General features: G+C 31.2%; 1 protein-coding gene across 1 annotated transcript; it reads right to left on the bottom strand.

Moving 5' to 3' along the window:
• Positions 1–10,187: 10,187 nt before the first annotated feature.
• Positions 10,188–19,738, bottom strand: LOC126775578 (alpha-tocopherol transfer protein-like). Its single transcript, XM_050497618.1, has 7 exons — positions 19,656–19,738; positions 16,281–16,416; positions 12,822–12,972; positions 12,471–12,575; positions 11,990–12,137; positions 10,921–11,137; positions 10,188–10,580 (listed from the first exon to the last, which is right to left on the bottom strand). Exons 2-7 carry the CDS (start codon positions 16,399–16,401, stop codon positions 10,426–10,428), a joined length of 897 nt encoding a protein of 298 aa, XP_050353575.1. The 5' UTR covers positions 16,402–16,416; positions 19,656–19,738; the 3' UTR covers positions 10,188–10,425.
• Between the last annotated feature and the right edge of the window lie 217 nt (positions 19,739–19,955).

Genomic DNA, 19,955 nt, shown 5'->3' with positions numbered 1-19,955 from the left:
GGTGTCGACAAGTGCAAAATTCTGTCAGTCTCGAAAGGAAAAATCCTTAATAATAGCGACACACTCAAAACTGGTGAACAAATTGAACCAATGGATGAACAAAGCACATATAAATACCTTGGTTTTAAACAATCTAGACAAATACTACAAACTACGACAAAACAAGAACTGCTTACAAAATTCTCGCACCGATTAAATTTCGTATTAAAGACACACCTTAACTCTGAAAACACAATAAAAGCTATTATCACATTTGCCATACCCTTACTTACGTACTCTTTCGGAATAATACAATGGTCAAAAAGTGACATAAAAAAATTGCAGCAAACTATAAACACTCACTTCACTAAATATAGGAAACATCATCCAAAATCTTGTATTCAAAGGCTCACACTACCACGCAAAGAAGGAGGAAGGGGATTAATAGACATACACAATTTACACAATAAGCAAATACTCTCACTCAGAACATACTTCCATGATAAATCCGAACACTCACCTCTACATAGACATGCAACAGAAATAGACAAAAAGCTTATACCATTAAACCTACATGACAACACTCAAGTAAACGAACATATCATAAGTACACAACAACATATGTTGGCATGGGCTGAAAAAACACTGCATGGGAGGCACCGAGCCTATTTGAACCAACCCCACGTCGACAAAGAGAAGTCGAACGAATGGCTCAAACGAGGTGAACTGTTCCCCTGAGACTGAAGGTTTTATGCTCGCCATTCAAGACCAAATAATAGCAACTCGTAACTATAGGAAGTACATAATGAAGGATAATAATCAACCTACTGACTTATGTAGACACTGTAACGCAGCCTTTGAAACTATTCAGCACATAACGGGGGCTTGCAAATCTCTCGCACATCTCTCGCACTCCGATTATAAGCATCGACATGATCAAGTGGCTGCAATCATACACCAATATTTAGCATACAAATATAAACTTATAACAGAAATGAATCCGTATTACAAATATAAACCACAAAATCTACTGGGATAGAACAATAATAACTGACAAAACTATCTGTTATAATAGACCAGATATTACAGTTCATGATAAAATCAATAGAATCGTTTATCTTATCGATATAGCCGTTCCTAATTCACATAACATACAAACCACAATATCTAAAAAGTTAAATAAATATCATGATCTCGCCATAGAAATTAAAACGCAATGGAAAGCACAAACAGTACACATAGTCCCAATAGTCCTATCATCCACAGGTATCGTGCTAAAATCCTTGACACAAAGTCTGAACACCTTACAAATGCCAACATATGTCCTCCATATAATTCAAAAAGCCGTAATCCTTAACACCTGCCGTGTCACCCGAAAGTTTATATCATCATCCACTTTATCATCAACGTTTTTAATTTAAGCAACACTCCTTAACGCTTGGCTGCAGCCCGCGTTTTAGGTTTAAACCCTTCGAAAGAAGAGAAACTTTAAAAGTTAAATAGAAATAATAATAATAATAACCCACCCGGGGATCACCTTGCCGTGGTGGGGCAAGGTTTAGGTGGGGGGGCTTACTAAAGAACAAACTTTTACTTAAAACAACTCTTACTTAATAAAGAACAAAAAATTAGTATGTGGTCACAAAAGTCATTGCATGGAAGACATCGGGCCGACTTGGGCCAAGGACATGTCGATATGGAAGCGTCGAACGAGTGGCTGCGGCGTGGTGAGTTATTCCCCGAGACAGAGGCTTTTATGATAGCCATACAAAATCAAGTAATAGACACCCGAAACTATCAGAAACATATTATTCGCACAGCTAATTTACCGACTAATTTATGTAGACGTTGCCAAAGCAGTTCAGAAACGATTCAACACATAACCGGTGCTTGCCAGTCAATCGTCCAAACTGATTATAAGCACAGGACAGGCATGACCAAGTAGCACCAATAATTCACCAAAACTTAGCCCATCAATATAAATTCAAAACAAATAAAGTAGCTTACTATAAATACCAACCCTGTAAAGTTCTAAAAAATAATTATTATAAAATCTACTGGGATCGAACAATCATCACCGACCAAACCATACATTACAAAAGACCGGATATAACAGTGGTAGACAAAAACAACAAAATAGTTTATATAGTCGATATTGCAGTATGTAATTCACACAACCTACTCAGTACACACAATGAAAAAGTAATAAAATACATAGAATTGGCTAATGAAATTAAAAAACAATGGTCAATAAATACAGTGAAAATTTTACCAATCATTCTCTCCAGTACAGGCGTTATACCAAAAACACTCAAGACTAATCTCAATATTCTCCAAATGTCCAAGTCCACTCTCGCACTTTTACAAAAAGCAGTCATACTGAACACCACACGTCTTACACGAAAGTTCCTCACATCACCATTGTCAATTTAATATTTAACAAACCTATCACGCTTGGTCATGGCCCGCCTGATAGTTAAGTTACCCTTGTTAAAAGGGAGATATAAAAAAAGATACAAAATAATAATAATAATAATACTTTATCTTTATCCAATACATACATATTTTAAAAAGTAGCCCTGACTCCTGAACTGGAATAATCCGTGCGTCAGAAGTCAGTTCCTTCCCATTCAATTATTAAAAAGTATTACAAAAGGGTCTTATTACTAATTATTGTAAGTTAATCCAAACCGTGTGTGCGTGAGTGTGTAAATGTGTGTGTGTGCTATAATTGAGCGTGTGATGTAGATGATATTATATATAAGCTGCCTATAGTCCTTAGATAAATCCTTATGTAAATGGCCACTCAATATTTTTTTACAAATGTCAAATAATAATACTAAACAAAGGGATCCAATGGTATGGTATCACAAAGAAAATAATATAACATCTCAGACCTTATTCTTATAAGTGCGATAAAAGGAAAGTAATAAATACATATATATTGAATACGTTGACGCATTTCTAAGCACGATTTGAGTTCATCTCTTATTCTTTATGTTCCTCTGAATATATTTTATCTTTGATTTTAAATTGTCTTACAATTAGCAAAAAAGTTGTCATGACACCGAATACCTGAAAAAAAAATAGCTATAAGTATAATCAAAAATTGTACGCATCAAGGTTCATTTGATCCGATATAATTAGATCTTTGTTATCAATCAATATCAATCTCATGTAGGTTATGAATCATTTATATGTATTTGCCCATTAAATTAACTTTAATTAGGATGAATATTAATATAACAGACCGAGGTCACCTTCTTCTGGTTTTCAAATTTCAGACAATCTGTTCTCTAACATAGAAAAAAAAGGTTATTGGAGCTTTATAGCTTATAAATTGTATATTATCTGTCCTTCAAATACATAGATTTTTTTTTATAAATTTATTTATAATTAAAATACAATTACAATAATTTAATTATAGCTCGGATATTATAGTTTCGTTCTTTTATTATATAAAGTATGATACACGAAAATAGTAAATCCATGCGAGACTGACATTGGATTGTGACAATTTTACAAGTAAACGTAAATTTACCGCGACTGTAATCGATCTTGTGAAATCGAAAATACCGTGAGGACAGAACTTTGGCATTTGAAATTCATAGAAATCAAACAGTACAGGAAGTTTTATCCGAGACGGCGTGCACATAAGTTGGCTGACGGTGTTCAAAATCGCCTGAAACTAATGAGGACCTTAGGAACTGAGTATATTTTAACACAACTATTTTACATCCTTATTATTTTTAACATAATATATTTTTTTTTATCCAAAATTAGGAAGTAGATTAGGTAAATTTGAAATTTATATGACAAATAATCTTTAACGTACCTCGTTTTGTGTGCGATGGCAAGATTCCATCCAAAGAATTACAATAGCAATTTGGTATATAAGCCATATCATAGTTGTATATTCAATTTGCAAAAATATATAAATAGATTCAACTGTAATAACAATAATTCGTGTCAATTTATATATATATATATATATACATATATTTGAAATTAAATATATTATAATGAAAACAAGTCATATTAAACATAATTAGATTCGAGCAAATCGGACGAGCTATAAATATTTTATTAACAAACATGCACATTTATTTATACAAAACACCGAATATTCTTGATGGTATAGGTAGGCGGTCGAGCATAATATGGACCACCTGAATGTAAGTGTACACTAACACCCATATCCATTGGTACTGTAAGAAATGTTAACCAACGCTTACATTGCTAATGCGCCACCTACCTTGAAAACTAAGATGTTATATACCTTGTGCCTGTAGTTACACTGGCTCTCACCCTTAAAACCGGAACACAATAATACCAAGTACTGCTGTTTTGCGGTAAAATATCTGATGAGTGGGTGGTACCTGCCCAGACGAGCTTACATAAATCCCTATCACCAGTAAAAACTGACGAAGACTGTACCTGATAAAGAGGATGACATAATAAATAAAGCATTCATCATGTCGAAAACGGTGTAAATATATAAAAGTAGCACAACAGTTCCTTCTTCTCTGTTAAACTCTACAACGGTAGTGCATATAGATAGGTATGCGTTAAAAAGACGGCGAGTCGTATCACGTGCTGATTTGGTGGTTACAGGTTCAGGCACATCTGGTAATGAAACACGGGTGTTATTTCAAAGTTCAATCATCTCGAATCAGAATGATCAATCACATTGGAAAAAAAAAAACTTTTTCTCCATTAGCCAGTTTGAAAGTAAAGCTTACTATTTTATTTATTATTATTATATTTGTTTGAACTATGCCTCACCTGTTTATTAATACAAATCTAGTTTTAATTTTAATGCTGTTTTTTTTAGTTAAATTATAATTGAAAAAGTAATTAGTTTATTTCAACATTATTTGGTTATCTATTTCTATATCACTTTATGCGTTAAACTATTGTAAAATTTGGAATTAGGCTAGTTTGTAGGTGTATTAATGCCTTTTGTCTTGTTTACTCAACAATTCACTATTAACGTGTTATTTATGACAGACATGTGTTTATGCTATACTGCTTGCACGTAGCCTTGTGGCGGTCTGTCAATATTAATCAAAGATATTAAGATCAAACTATTGACAATTCACTACTTTTTATTGGTTTGACGTATTAGTAACAGTGGGCAGTTCTATAATAAATATTTTAGTTTCTTCATTTTATTATTTTATTTTATACGTCTGATATAATGCATAATTTGTTAGTGAACTATTAATAAATAATAATACTAATAATAATGGCGACAACGTTGATATGAATGTTAGCATAAAGTGTAATTACTTAATGTGTGTGTGTACTCACTGAATAATTTTAGCTGCAAGTCCAAATCGGTCAATTGTTCATTTATCAATCCCAGTGAGTCATTTAACAGACAGATGATTAAAAAAAACTGCATTTGTATTACCAGACGAATTGCACACTTTATGTAATAGAATACCGAAAATGTTACAACAATAGCTGCAACAATTGAAGTAAAATATAATGTAGCAACAATCTATATAATATGGTGTTAAAGGCTGTTACCTACTGTTCATTAAATTGTTTAAATTTATCTTTATTTACAGTTTCATTTTGTTTGTTCAGGTTGTTTTTTTTTCAAATACTTGCTGTTGCTTTCTTTACCCGTGGTCAACTATATGTAGCATATTCACGTGTAAGTCATGCCAAATATATCGTTGTTCTAGCAAATGGAAATACTATACCTAATGTAGTATATAAGGAGACATTACACTAACTCAGTATATCCATTTATCTTTAATTACTACAATAAATATAATCGCACTAATATCATAAATACGAAAGGCTGTGTGTGACGTAAATATTAGTTATTTCTTCACGCTTTATAACAGCTAGAATATGATATAATTAACATTTTTAGCCTTTTTGTCCCGTTTTACTGGATTTTTTACTACAACGCGGGTGACGCCACGGGTGAACCGCTATTATATGAATATAATTTCGAAAAAAAATCTAATGCTTCTTCGTGTTATTATGAGGCTTATGAGGATAATGATTTATGATGGCACCTAAAACACTTGGAAAAGGCCGATAAAACATGGGATGAATATGATATGCAAGAAAGTCCACGTCGCATACTATTGATTTTTAAAATAATAAAAAGTTTGAATCTTTTCATTGTCTCTTTAATTTTCGTTTTTAACGAGTTCTTTTAGAATTAGTATCAAATACTTACGGTATAGATCTTCTTTAAGAAAACCAATGACTGCAATACTAATATCATAAACAGCAAAAGTTGCTAATATCGTAAAGTAAATCCACAAAATAGTTTTACTTTTCCGTACATTAAAATTTAAAAAGTTATTCGACATATCGTTATTTATCTGAAAAATTAATATTCATAAAATAAAATAAAACTACCTAACAAGCGTGCTTGTAATTCGATGTATTAAAAAAAGGAGAGATATTCTTAGCCCAGCTGTAGGACATTATTGGGTTTTACTATATTTTATAGGTATACATATATTGATTAAAAAAAATTGTCGTATGCAAATAAATCAATCCAAAACCACCTTTTCGATGTTATTTATCCACTTGATTAGTCTTTTCATTCTATTAGACAGATTAAACACTGCGGCTATTACTATTATGTTTGACATAATGAATTCGAAAAAACAGAATACATCTGATAAGCCCAGTAGTATGCGAATCTTCCGCGATGGATTACTGACGTAATAGTCGTGAGTGTGACCTAATATTGACACTAGTACTGAAAATCACAATGATCATAAAAGTCTTATAAACAACTTAAATATATATCACAAAGTTTATTAAGAAGAAATGGATTTTGTAGAAAGTGTTAATCCTTTTCAAGTAAACAGCAAGATGATTATGAACTCACTGAATACAGCGATGTATAAATAGGAGTAAAATACAAAAGAGGGCCATAAGCAAACTCGTTGGACATTTTGTAGTGGTCTGAAGCGCAAAGCGGCAACACCAACTAATCTTGAGAAGCGCAGCACAAACGCTAGCGGACCATTCACTTTACACCACACAGGTTCATTGTGATAGAGCTCTGAAAATATAGGAACTTGAAAAAATTGAGTGGCAATTAATTATAAGATATATGGGTTTCAAAGCTATAGCGATGTCATAATATTAGATCCTTACATATGAAATTAGCGTTTTGTCGTACTGACCACTTTGATCTGAAATATCTCCTCTTTGGTTAAGAATTTCAAATTCAAATTTATAAATTCATTTAGCTTACCAGCTTATTTGAGTTTTTAAAACAGTCATTGACATCGTTTATTACCGTTTCTATCATCGTTTATTTGGTACGTTTTTGGTTCTGAAAATTTCGACCTTCAGAACCAACCCCGTGGACGGCCGGCGGACGACTAAAGTGGAAAATGAAGAATTAAAGGCTATTGTGGAAGCGGATACATCACAAAGCACTTCAGAGATAAAAGCTGCAGGCTTTGGGGTAAGTGATAAAACTGTATTAATCCACTTGAAGCAAATCGGGAAAGTAAAAAAAAAACTTGAACAATGGTGGACTTGAACTTCAAATAGTTTATTGATTCTCGCACTCGTAGTTTTTTTAGTAAAGGGATCAATGTACTACCTATGAGATGGCAAAAGTGCATAGATAACAACGGTACATACTTTGATTAATGAAATATATTTTACAAAAAAAAAAATTGACTTTATATTCCTCCCGTACAAAACGTCAATTTCATATGTAAGGACCTAATATATAATATTTCTTACCCACCAGTAAACTTAAGATAAATAGTATAATTAAAAATTTTTAAATTACGGCAACTGAAGGTTATTCGTTAATACTTAAGTTATAAGTCGTAAGTAATATTTAGTTACATTTAAATGTATAATTTTAATCTTTTAGTTAGCTTATAAATTCTGACCAAAGAAGTTCATTTCTTGTTTGTTTTATTACTTACCGAATACTTTAGTGTATTATTAATTTAACAGTTTGTACACATTTATTAAAATATAAGGTAACATAAGATGGTCCGAAATTTTGGACCTCTCAAAGATCTATAAAATTAAGACCAAATTTAATATTTGACCAAAAATTCGTACCCTTCATCTCTTCTATGCTTCTGTTCCATGTCGAAGTCATTTTTTTAATTCGGATTTAGATTCCAGATATTACGTTTTCATACGGAAATTATATAAAAACTGTATTTAGTTAAGTATGAAAATGCCCGTTTTTGAAGGTGAAAGTATAATCACCAATAATTTAAATCGGTATAATAATGACACAAGTGACAATGCACTTTCTAAAATAAGATCTATTTTAATTTCACATTATCTAGTTTAATTATCAATATACATTTAAACGTGAAATTCATTCGTGTCGTCTTATTTTAACCTTGTTCGTCGTCATAATCTTCTCCTCAAAAAGGGAGATGAGGCCTTAGTCCAGCTGTGGGATATTCAAAGGCTGTTACTGTATGAGTGCACTTACTGTATTACAATGATCTGATAAGTTACTACGTTATATGTACATATTATTGTTTAAGACTCCTATCCATTAATCTTGTAGATATAAAATCTAAATATAAATCGTAAAAACAAATTTATAATACATTAAGCTGGCCAATGAATATTAATAAATATAAAACATGGAACTATATAGAAATAAATGTTTGTAATGACAGTTATTTTTAATATTTTAGGATTATATGAGTTTATCTTCACACTGCAACTGCAAGATTTATTTTTATCATTGTTTATAATTGGTAGGCGGAATGGTAAATTGGCCAGCTGATAATAAGTCATCACCAATACCATTCACCATTTCTTATATTGTCAATGAATTAGTGACCTTGGTAAGTTACCAAATGACAAACAGAAAATCTTATTTGTTAAATACTAGAATTATTAAGAAACCTTGGCGCCAATATTGGTGAGCGAATAACAGTGTAAACCGTTTATCGAATTTCAAGTTTTTAGTTCACGTATATGTTGTTTGTACGATATTATATCAACAAAGCTGTCATTAAAAGGTAGTTAAAATAACCTTCAGTGGTAATGTTTGTAGAGATTGTTTTAGATAAGCGTTACTTTATGTACATACCAACATAATGGTATATCAGGGTAATTACATCCATTAATCGGAGCTCCATCATTTTTTTTTAAATGCATGGTTGATTTTTTTATACTCGGAATCAAATCCACCAAAATGGCTCAGTGGTTAAAACACGTTAATCTTAACCGTAGATTACTGAATGTAATCCGAGCAAGGGCGACTGAGTTTTCATGTGCTTAAATTGTTGTTTATAATTTTTTTGAATGTTCAGGCTAGCGCTTGACTGTGTTATCACACCTGATGGAAAGTGAGATACAGTCTAAAATAGAGCGCGCTTGCCTAAAAGATGCCTATTCACTCTAGACTTGAAGGTACCCATATTGTAGGTGGTGGGGAAAATGGTCGGGAGGGTATTCCAGACCTTGGCGGTGCGTATCAGAAACGAGGAAGCAAATCGTTTCGTACGTGTCTTAAATACGTTAACTACGTATGGGTGCACATCTTCCATCCATCAACCTTCTTTCAATTAAGAGATTAGATATTATATTTATACATACAAGTGTTAACTTTATAAATTTATTCGTAACCTAAGGTGGAAATACAACAAATTAAAACATACACTTAAAATTTACATCTAGATTTAAAATTTCAAATGATCACGACATTAATAACATAACACCAACCCATAAACCACATAAAAATTATCATGATAATTGAAAATACAATAAAAAAGTGTTTTCTGAATATATAGCTTGCTTAATATTTACAAATATTTAAGGATGCAATATTTATTTATTTTTATTACACCGAAAAGCGTCTCCATTTTCTTTATTCAGCTCTCTTTAATGAAAGATTAAGAAACGATTTAAGTTTATGAAATTCATTTTACATTTTTATTCAAATTTAAATATAAAATAGCGAATTATAAGTTATACATATATATAAGAATTAAACGCACTAATTTTATTTTTTAACAATTATACAGAACTTTAACATATACTAACAGAATTTAAATGGAATTAAGTTTTACTTATTGCATAAAATAATTTAATTTGATTCAGAACAATGATTTAAGTCTAGTCGAATTTCATTTTGTATAATTTCACAGTAAATTATATATTTATTTTCAAAAATGTATATTTAAGATTCAAACAATCAAAACAGAGTCTACTATAAATTAAATATTATAAGCTTGATAAAAAATTGTCTAATATTGCAACTTAAATAAAATCTTGTATTTTTACAATGCACTAAGCAGTAAAAAGTTTTATGTCATCGTAATCAAATACAAATTTAAGCATTTAATAGCTATGGATTTTCAATAACAGACTAAACAGAGTAATTCGGCATGAAATATCTGATGCCGGATATCAGTAGCCTTAATTGAGAATACTTCATCAATTTTGTCGGAAATGTTAATCAATTTCTAACTTTTTGAACGACCCTTCGACCCCTCCAAATATATCTGATATAGTCTTCTGTTTGCCCGCCCTAAGAGATTCTGTTACTCGTTTTTGACTCTCTTCCTCAAAATATGGCTTGTGATCTTTTAATTTCGCCAAAACAATATCTGTAACAATAAAAAGTAATATTAGGAAACATATAAAATGTACATTATGCAGATTCTGATCATTTTTATTTTGTTGCTATTCTTTATTAGAATAAATAAATAATTGCATGTCGACGCATTGTGTGTAACTTTTTATATTTAAAAATAGAAATGATGGCCAAAAGCGATGGTTACTCATCATAACTGCGCAAAGACATTGGCGATGTAAGAAATATTAACCATTTCTTACATCGCCAATGCAAAATAACGCAACCCACATGTATTTATTTTTAGCTCTCAGATGGCCCATTGTGTCAAAGACATTGCAATTATTTATGTCAAATTCTCTCGTTTAACTAACCTCTATGTTTCTCAACACTTTCTGCGTTGCCACCAGATTCTTTGGGCAGCGCCTCGCTTGGTATGTAATCTTCTACAGTCTTGGAACCGGTAGTGTGGACGTATAACATGTCCATCAACTCTTTCTTCATAAATGGTTTCATCATCAACAATACCTTGTCGATAAAAGGTGGTGCGTTCATAAAATGCATTCCTTTGAGTCTTAAAAGTATTGCTTCCTAATTTATGTAAAAAAAATAACGAATTTAAAAATTATGGGTGGTTAGAACACATGTATTTTACCCAAAGATCCAAATCCTAGCAAGCACTAATGAGTTTTTATGTTCTTAATTAGTGTTTATAAGTAAAATTTAGTGATAAAACCTGCATGTTCAATCATATACTTCATACATCTTTTATTGTTTTTTTTTTATTTTTTGCCGTTTTGTTACTATGCAAAATGAATCACTTCAGCTAACCTCATGAATGACTTCAGCTAAGGCGATCATTACCAAGTACACTATTCTGTAACTCTCATATTCTAGTAAAACGGCAAACCCAACCGAGAAGAATTCAAGGCACAGGATCAACATTTATTTACGTGCTTTCCGGGGCCCTTGAGTACCCCCTCTACCAACATACAAGTTACGGGCTGATACTAAGAATTTCTCGACAGAAAACTCATTAACTTATTTACTAACCCGACTCAAGGTTTGAATCCAGAACCTCGTGGTCGTCAACTTTATAAGCTTGCCACTAGACAAATAAAATTTTATAATAAATATAGTCAGCCACATTTACCAGTGGTTTTTCAATCCTATTTTTTCAAATGGTTATGTTACTTAGCGACTGTTTAGTTAAACACTAATTTCGCTCTTTCTGTCATTATCGATTTGACATTCGAAAGAAAGGGACACAGCATTGTTTAAGTAATCATCCACCAAAAAATGATTAAAAGGAAGTCCGCAAGTTTTTAAAATAGTCAACGAACATTTACGTTTATGTGTTGTGTGATAATAAAAACCTTTCTTCATCTTTTATACATTTTATAAGCAAAACACTTTTTAATATAGTCATATCAATATTCGTACCTGAAGATAGTATAGGAAATGTTGTAAATAGAATAAGTCGATTTTCGCTAAGTGAGCAAGAGTTACGTCCTTAAAGTCGACCGTAAGGAGCATTCCGGGCCATGTACCTTCTTCATACTGATACAATTCGATAATCATAAGCACTGCTCTGAAAAAAAATAATTTTTATTAAATGTATGACGACAATTATTCGAGATGGCCCAGTGGCTAAAACACGTAATCTTAAGCTTCATATTGCGGTTCCAATCCCATGCAAACATCACTGAATTTCACGTGCTTGTTTTATTATAATTCATCTCAAGCTCGAGGGAGAAGGAAGACGTATGTCGGATGAAAATCTTCCACACGTGTATCAACCCATCAAACCATCTCCTCAAGGGATATTGAAACCCAGGAACTTCAAAATATTATCTGCCATCGTACACATAAACATATTATCATTATATAAGTCATATTGACCATTAATAAATTGTGTTCTTACTTTACTGCATCTCCAAAATGGAAGACCTTGGGATCATTATTCAAAAGACGAGTATAAAATATCACATAGCCTTCTTTCGTTCGCTTCGATAGGGTTGTCATCAAACTGGAAACAGTTTAAATTAGTGAGAAAGGTTTTATAAGTATATTGTTTACAAAAATGTCTTAAAACGGACGGAATCTATATATATATAATAGTAAGTAGTCACCACCACCAGTTTGGCGTTGTGAGAAATATTACCATTTCCTTACGTCGTCATTGCCCATTTCAATCATCAGTGTGGCTACATATTGCCAATAAAAACGGTCTTTTTCCAAACAAAATATAAAATAAAATATCATACATACATACATGTTTGTAACAATTTTTTCTATGCGATCATTATAACGATCCTTAAAAATGTTATTGAACAGCGTTCGTAGTGTTAAATTCAAGTCTAAAACTTGCTTCGTCAAACCTGAACTGTTGTGACAGCAATGATATGCGAGGATAAGGTCCAGATCTAGAAGATAAAAATGTATATTCGATTTTATTATATCGATAAATAATAGTTATATGAAAATTGTTTATTAATCAATACAAGAACTTGATATGTTGTAACTTCATCTCATTAGTTTTTCATTAAGTAATTAATTTTAATTGATTAAAAATTTTTTTATCTTTACTACGCCTTTATTGATCTCTCTTGATGTTATAATGTTTTAGCTATTTTATACTATGTGTGTTTTGTTTTTGTTAAATCATAGTATTTACTTTACTTTATACTGGTACACCACAAAGATTAAACATGTATACAATACAATTATGAGTAGCATACAACTTTGGTGACCTTATCGCTACATAGCGATCTCTTCCAGGCAACCAACGGTATAAGGAATAACTCATATGAGGTAGGTGGTGCATGTAATAATAATAATAAATAAAATAACATAAATCTGTTACAAAAACAAACTAATAAATAAGTGTCAATATTAACACATATATTAATAAATAAATGACATTACGAAAACATTCTTAAATTACAAGTATGTAATAAAAATACAATATATAATAAATACGATAAGTCCTCAAATAAAAGGAGTACCAAAAAAGGAAAAAAAATAATAACGAGTCAAAAAGTGATATTTTATATGTATTTTTTTAAAAATTTATAGATTTAGCCTCCCGAATATTTAAAGGAAGGACATTCCAGAGCCTAATAGCCTGCATTGTAAAATAATTATTATGAAGAGATGACTTGTGTCCGGGCACCCTTAAAATCCATTTCTTTTACAGAATGGAATACTTCTCCAGGTTTCCCTAAAAATATAAATTTTTCCTTTATGTTGGTATGGTGAAGTCGGATGGGTAACCAATTAAGACGATTGTGTTTAATTAATTATTATCAGTGGAAACTTAGCTGATGTGTGTATAGTTTATTATTATAAATGTAATCACATTGTATGTTTTCCTAAAAAATAAATATATATATATAACCACGCTGACGATGCGATAGATAAATAAAAGATAACAAATATTATTATAAGTTAGTTTTACTAGCTGCTTTATAAAAAAACTAGACTCGTCCCGACTTCGTACGTAATTTCATACAAAGTTATGTATATATATATACCCCACCCATTTCTCTCCTTGAGGTTAAAATTTCCAAAAATCCTTTGTCACCGGATCCGCTGCTTTCAGCTTTTTAGACTCAATAGTTTTGTTCGTGTGAATAGTAAATCAGGACAAACGACTTTAATAGTATAGATTGAGGATTTTAGTTTTTTCACGAACACTTATTACGCAATTCGCACTTTTCTAATATTAATCGGTAGCAATTAAGACATCGTTGAAGTTAATAGTTCAATTGAACTTACTTTGAGAAGTAAGTTCAATTGAACTATTAACTTCAAAAGTATAACTGGTGGTAGGGCTTTGTGCAAGCTCGTCTGGGTAGGTACCACCCACTCATCAGATATTCTACCGCAAAACAGCAGTACTTGGTATCGTTGGTTCCGGTTTGAAGGGTGAGTGAGCCAGTGTAATTACAGGCACAAGGGACATAAAATCTTAGTTCCCAAGGTTGGTGGCGCATTGGCTATAAGCGATGGTTGACATTTCTTACAATGTCTAAGGGCGTTTGGTGACCACTTACCATCAGGTGGCCAATATGCTCGTCCACCTTCCTATTCTATATAAAAAAAAACATATTTGTACTATCAATAGACTGAGGTCTATTGATAGTACAAATATGTATTATACTACCTATAGATCTTATGGCGCGTTTCCACTGAAATAGCAAAAATAAAAAGTTATATTGCTTCAACATTACATGGTATTTGTAGGCATATTTTGACGAATCATAAACAGCTTTGCTATTCTGTAAGAACTTATTTCTTTACACACCCGTTAAATGTTGACAACCGACTTATAGTGATATATATACTATTTTGATGCGTGTTTTCTTAAAATGTTATAAGTAGAGATATATTATAATAAGAGCATGTGACAATTATAATAAACGCTACTCTAATATAGATATCTATAAGGAAAATTTATTTAAGTACTTAGAAGCCTTAAAAAAACTGTATTTGTCATTAATATTCCTATATTTTTATTTGTTTTGCTTTTGTGCTTTATTTTAATTAATTGTTAAATAACTTGTTATTGTTAGGTTCACTCCATGTTTGAATGTAAAAGTGGAAACTTTGTTGGCTTATGTGAGACTTATTTTGTTATCAAATGTTAATGTATTATATTATGGTCAATGTCGCATATCAATTTCTGACATTTCACGAGCGATTTTGCGGTGATTGTTTCGAGATTGTTATTAAATAATATCTAACTGTAAAAATTGCTATACCTGTACTGTATATATTGGCAACTATTCAGTTTGTAAAACACCATAAAACAACTGATCTGCAATTAGGTCCCGGAAAAACGTTACTCATTTATATATGTTTTATACCCAGTTAAATTAAACATAATTATAAATAATTTATTTATATTTATATACATTCATTTTAATAAAGTACAAAATTAAAATTAAAAGAACAAAATACACATTACAAATTTAAAGCAAAAACACGCCGTCTAAAAGATTGTCCTGTGGCATTGTACCCAAGACGCTGGCACTATTGCCCCTCTGCACCGCTAGACTCAGCCTTTGGGCTAAATAAGCGCCAGCTCTTAGGTCACCAGAAAAAATTATAAAGATATGAATTTCATGTTTCTACCATTAATTTTTTTACCCACACATTTATAATTAATTACTTCAGCAATTTTTTTTATACAAAAAAAAAGGATTGACGTACAGAAGAGAAAAATCTGTTTATTTATCTGTATATAAATATTAAATTCAATGTTCGTAATTGTATTAAAATTAAATGTAATTTTTATTAAAATATGACCCTCGTAAGGTTATTAACTTACTTTTTGTTGTCTATATCTGAATGACATGAAAAGATATATTTTTATATATGTATTTTAATGATTTTAAACATTTTTGTGATATTTTAGATGGCTTATTTGCCTTGGCGGCTAATCTTAACCAATGATTACAGGTTCGAAGCCGGACAAGCAATACTGAATGTTCATGGGCTTCATTTATTTTTATGATTTATCTCATACTTGGCGGTGAAGGAAAACATCCTGAGAAAACCTGCAAATGAACTGAATTGGATGAAAATCTGACACCAAAGAACTTACATTGAAGTAGCGTGGTGGAATAGACTACAACCGTCTCCCCAAAATGATAGGAGGTCTAGGCCGAGTGGCACAATTATAGGCTTTTACTTTTATACAGAAAATAATAACAAATGTTTTATTTACCTGATATATACTTTTCGGGCAAGTGGGGTTGCGTTTGAAGCCATTTTCGTAGCTCTGCGACATCATGCGGTGTTATCCTTGTATCCTTTTTATACTCTTCATCCAAGGTTATCTGTTTCATGTCTTCTTATGGTATCTGTGGATAAATATTATATATTTTAATACCACATATAAAACATCAAGTATTAGAGTTACATTCAATTTACTTTTTTAATATTATGTTACAGCTCTAACTTTTTCGGGTTATATTTTCTTTACGCAAAAAATATATATTACTAACAAACAGCAGTTTAACAGTTTTTTATATGTGTATGTATCGTTTACTTTTGATTACTACTAATTAAATTCCTGTTATGTGGTTACTGCTGGATTTTAAACTACGCTATAATTATTTTAATAGTAAACATTGCCCGAGTAATCTATAATTTAATATGATGACGAGGTAACATCGTTTATACAGTATTCTATTACTGTTGCGGTTATTTTAGAAATAGATTCCGCTTTATACTTAAATAGGTAAATAGTATCGTTGTATATCGACCCTGATGATCTAGTGGCTAGTTAAAGATGTTAATATTTCACGGGTTCGGATATCTGTAATACCGGAGGGCTTATAGGTGCGTTGCCAGCCTTTAAGTAATGAGTAGGCTCTTTTCTGGAAGTTTTCCAAGTCTTAACGATTTAGACAAACCGCTGGCGAAAGCTGGTACCACGGAGTAGTTGTGCGAGGTAGAATATGCCTTCAAAATCACACTGTTGTGGACGGGATAAACCAAAAAATTGCCTCGTGAAAGATACGGTAAAATGCAGAGTGATCCAACACCTCTACGCGGAGCCGGTCGAAAACACCTTGACCGTTGATAACTCGCGCTCTATGTTGCATGGTCAAACGGCAGAGAAATGAGAACAGTACGCCACGTGGGGTATACAAATAAATAAAATGAAAGACAATCATATATTTTTATTTTTGTCTGTCTCTCTGTTTGTCTGTTTGTCCGGGCTCATCATTGAAACGGCTAAAAATTAATAACGGCTAATAACTGAATTATTATAAGAAGTATTTCATTTAATAATTTTATCAAGTTTTTATTTCATTAATACCAATTGAGTCTATAAAAAATTATATAAACGTACGTATTTTCGTTGTTATAATATAGATTTCCGGAGTAGAGTGACCTTCTGCCATATTAGGAGTCGTGTTAATTTGTATGTCGTCGTTTCGTATGATTATTTTGAGTTTTTTCATTAATTACAATATTGAGTTGATGATATTGAATACTTTATGGCTTTATGTTACAATTATTAATTCTATCTGCTTCGTTTGTTTTTTTTTTCCATAATTTTTAGTTCATCTTTTATTTTTACTTACTTCTTCACGCATTATCTCACCTAAAATATGTCATAATTAACATAATTTGGCTTTTTTATCCCTTTTAACTGGATATTTATCACGCGGGCGAAGCCGCAGGTAAGTGGTTGGTAACGTAATATATATGTAAAATTGCCGTTACAACGGCCATTAAAATGTTCAAAAAAATTCACATTTTTCGCCTATTCGTAACTCGATCGGATGACTATAATAATATAAATTATCGATGTTTTAACGATTAAAAAAAGTTAGGCCGATGACATTATGAAAGTCGGGGATCGAATCTTGAACAGATTGGCACAGAACTAAGGTAGACGGCTTGCGAAAATAGAGACTTATACCCAACAATGCGTTATTTTATACTTATTCATTATCATAAATAATTTTACTATAGTTGTTATTGATTTCGTTAATGCACAGACGAACAAACAAGAAATAAACTTAGGTAAATAAAAACAAAAAGAAATCGTACAAAGGAGGACTCAACCCAATGTGATAACTCTTCCAGCCATCCTTTAACGTACTGAAAGGAGAATAAATCATACTTGACAGAGAGAATGTGTACTTGTTGCTTTAATAAAGTGATTTTATTTGTATCCTTTTTTTATATAGTATAGGTAGGCGGACGAACATGTGGGTTAACTGATGGTAAGTGATCACCAACGCCCATAGACATTTGCATTGTAAGAAATGTTAACCATCGCTGATATCGCCAATGCACCACCAACCTTGAGAACTAAGATGTTATGTCCCTTGTGCCTGTAATGACACTGGCTCACTCACACTTCCAACCGGAACACAATAATACCAAGTATTGCTGTTTTGCGGTAGAATATCTGATGAGTGGACGGTACATATCCAGACGAGCTTGCACAAAGCGCTACCACCAGTAAATTTCGTATTGTAATCTATCAAAATTGATCGCATTTAAGCGGTGACTATGTGTGAACTATTGATTAAGCAAATGCAAGTCCTTTCACGATATTTAGTGTCGTGATAAAGAGATACACGCGTTTCTTTCGTTAACATAAATATGGTAATCGAAAGGTTTTAACAATTAACACAAGATCTTCGGTTAATTTATATAAGAATAAAACTTAAATAAAAATTAAACTAAATAAGAATAAAACAAAACAATTTAATGCTAACTTAATTAAAGTCTACAAGTTACAATTAATTAATTGTAAGTGTGCTTATATATACTTCCGCGCCTTGGCATATAATAAGTAAGTAATAAATATAAATAAAGTAATAATTTTTTACGTTACACGTGTTTCTTGGATACATTGTCTAAGACAATAAGAAAACGATGATGTCCATTTCTTTTATATGTCGTAATATTTTTAAAATTATATATCGTATGAATTTCAATTTTATTGTTAGCAATATTAATCAACGTGAAGCGTTTAAAATTTAAATGTATTTATATTGATAATGATTTATAGTTATAGAACAAAAATATATATATTCATTTAAATCATAAAGTATACAAAACAAATTTGTTCTAAATTAAATGCTTAAGATAATAAATGCATTTATTTATGTATATTTTATAATCGGTATATCACATACATTGGTTAAAAAAGCTTTGCAAATCATGCATTATTTTTGACCAAAATTTAAAAGAAAAAATGGATACTCTGAGTTATCTTTAAAAGTATCTCGTAAGGTTTAACCAGCGTTAGCCATGTAAGTAACCAACATAGTTCAGCCATTTTGTACATAATATTTACAATTAATATAAACATATATATATATATATATATATATATATACTACATATATATATATGAGTATGAGTGACTTTATTTTTTACAATTTTTTTTATATTATTATAGATAAATAATAATAATTTGGTTATTTTTTATATTACTTCTTATTGATTCGAATCAAATTAATTATACCTGATATAATGTTTTCTTTTTATAAATAATTTTAACAATGTTAAATCCCGTTTATTATTTTATGATGATTTTGTATTGATTTAAAATAAACATTTTGCTCACCGCTTCGTATATATATTGACAGCGCCACACCACACGCACTCACTTCGGTGTTTGAAGTTTATTGTAGGTTGATTTGACATGTAGAGACAAACCCCTCCGAACCGCTGACGCATTATTTTTACAACACGCACAGTACGGTGCGAAAATGTTATAAAAATGTTTAAATACGGAAATATACTCTAAGGCTATTGTGTAACAACAAACTTGAAATTCACTGCATAAAACTGTGGTAAAATATCATTAAGTGATATACGACATTGACCGTAATAATAAAAACATTCCAAGAATACACCCATCAAA

The sequence above is a fragment of the Nymphalis io genome, chromosome 18 (genome assembly GCF_905147045.1).
Source record: "Nymphalis io chromosome 18, ilAglIoxx1.1, whole genome shotgun sequence".
Classification (NCBI taxonomy): domain Eukaryota; kingdom Metazoa; phylum Arthropoda; class Insecta; order Lepidoptera; family Nymphalidae; genus Nymphalis; species Nymphalis io.
Note: the sequence above shows the minus strand (reverse complement) of the source record. Positions and strands in the feature narration are given on the sequence as shown.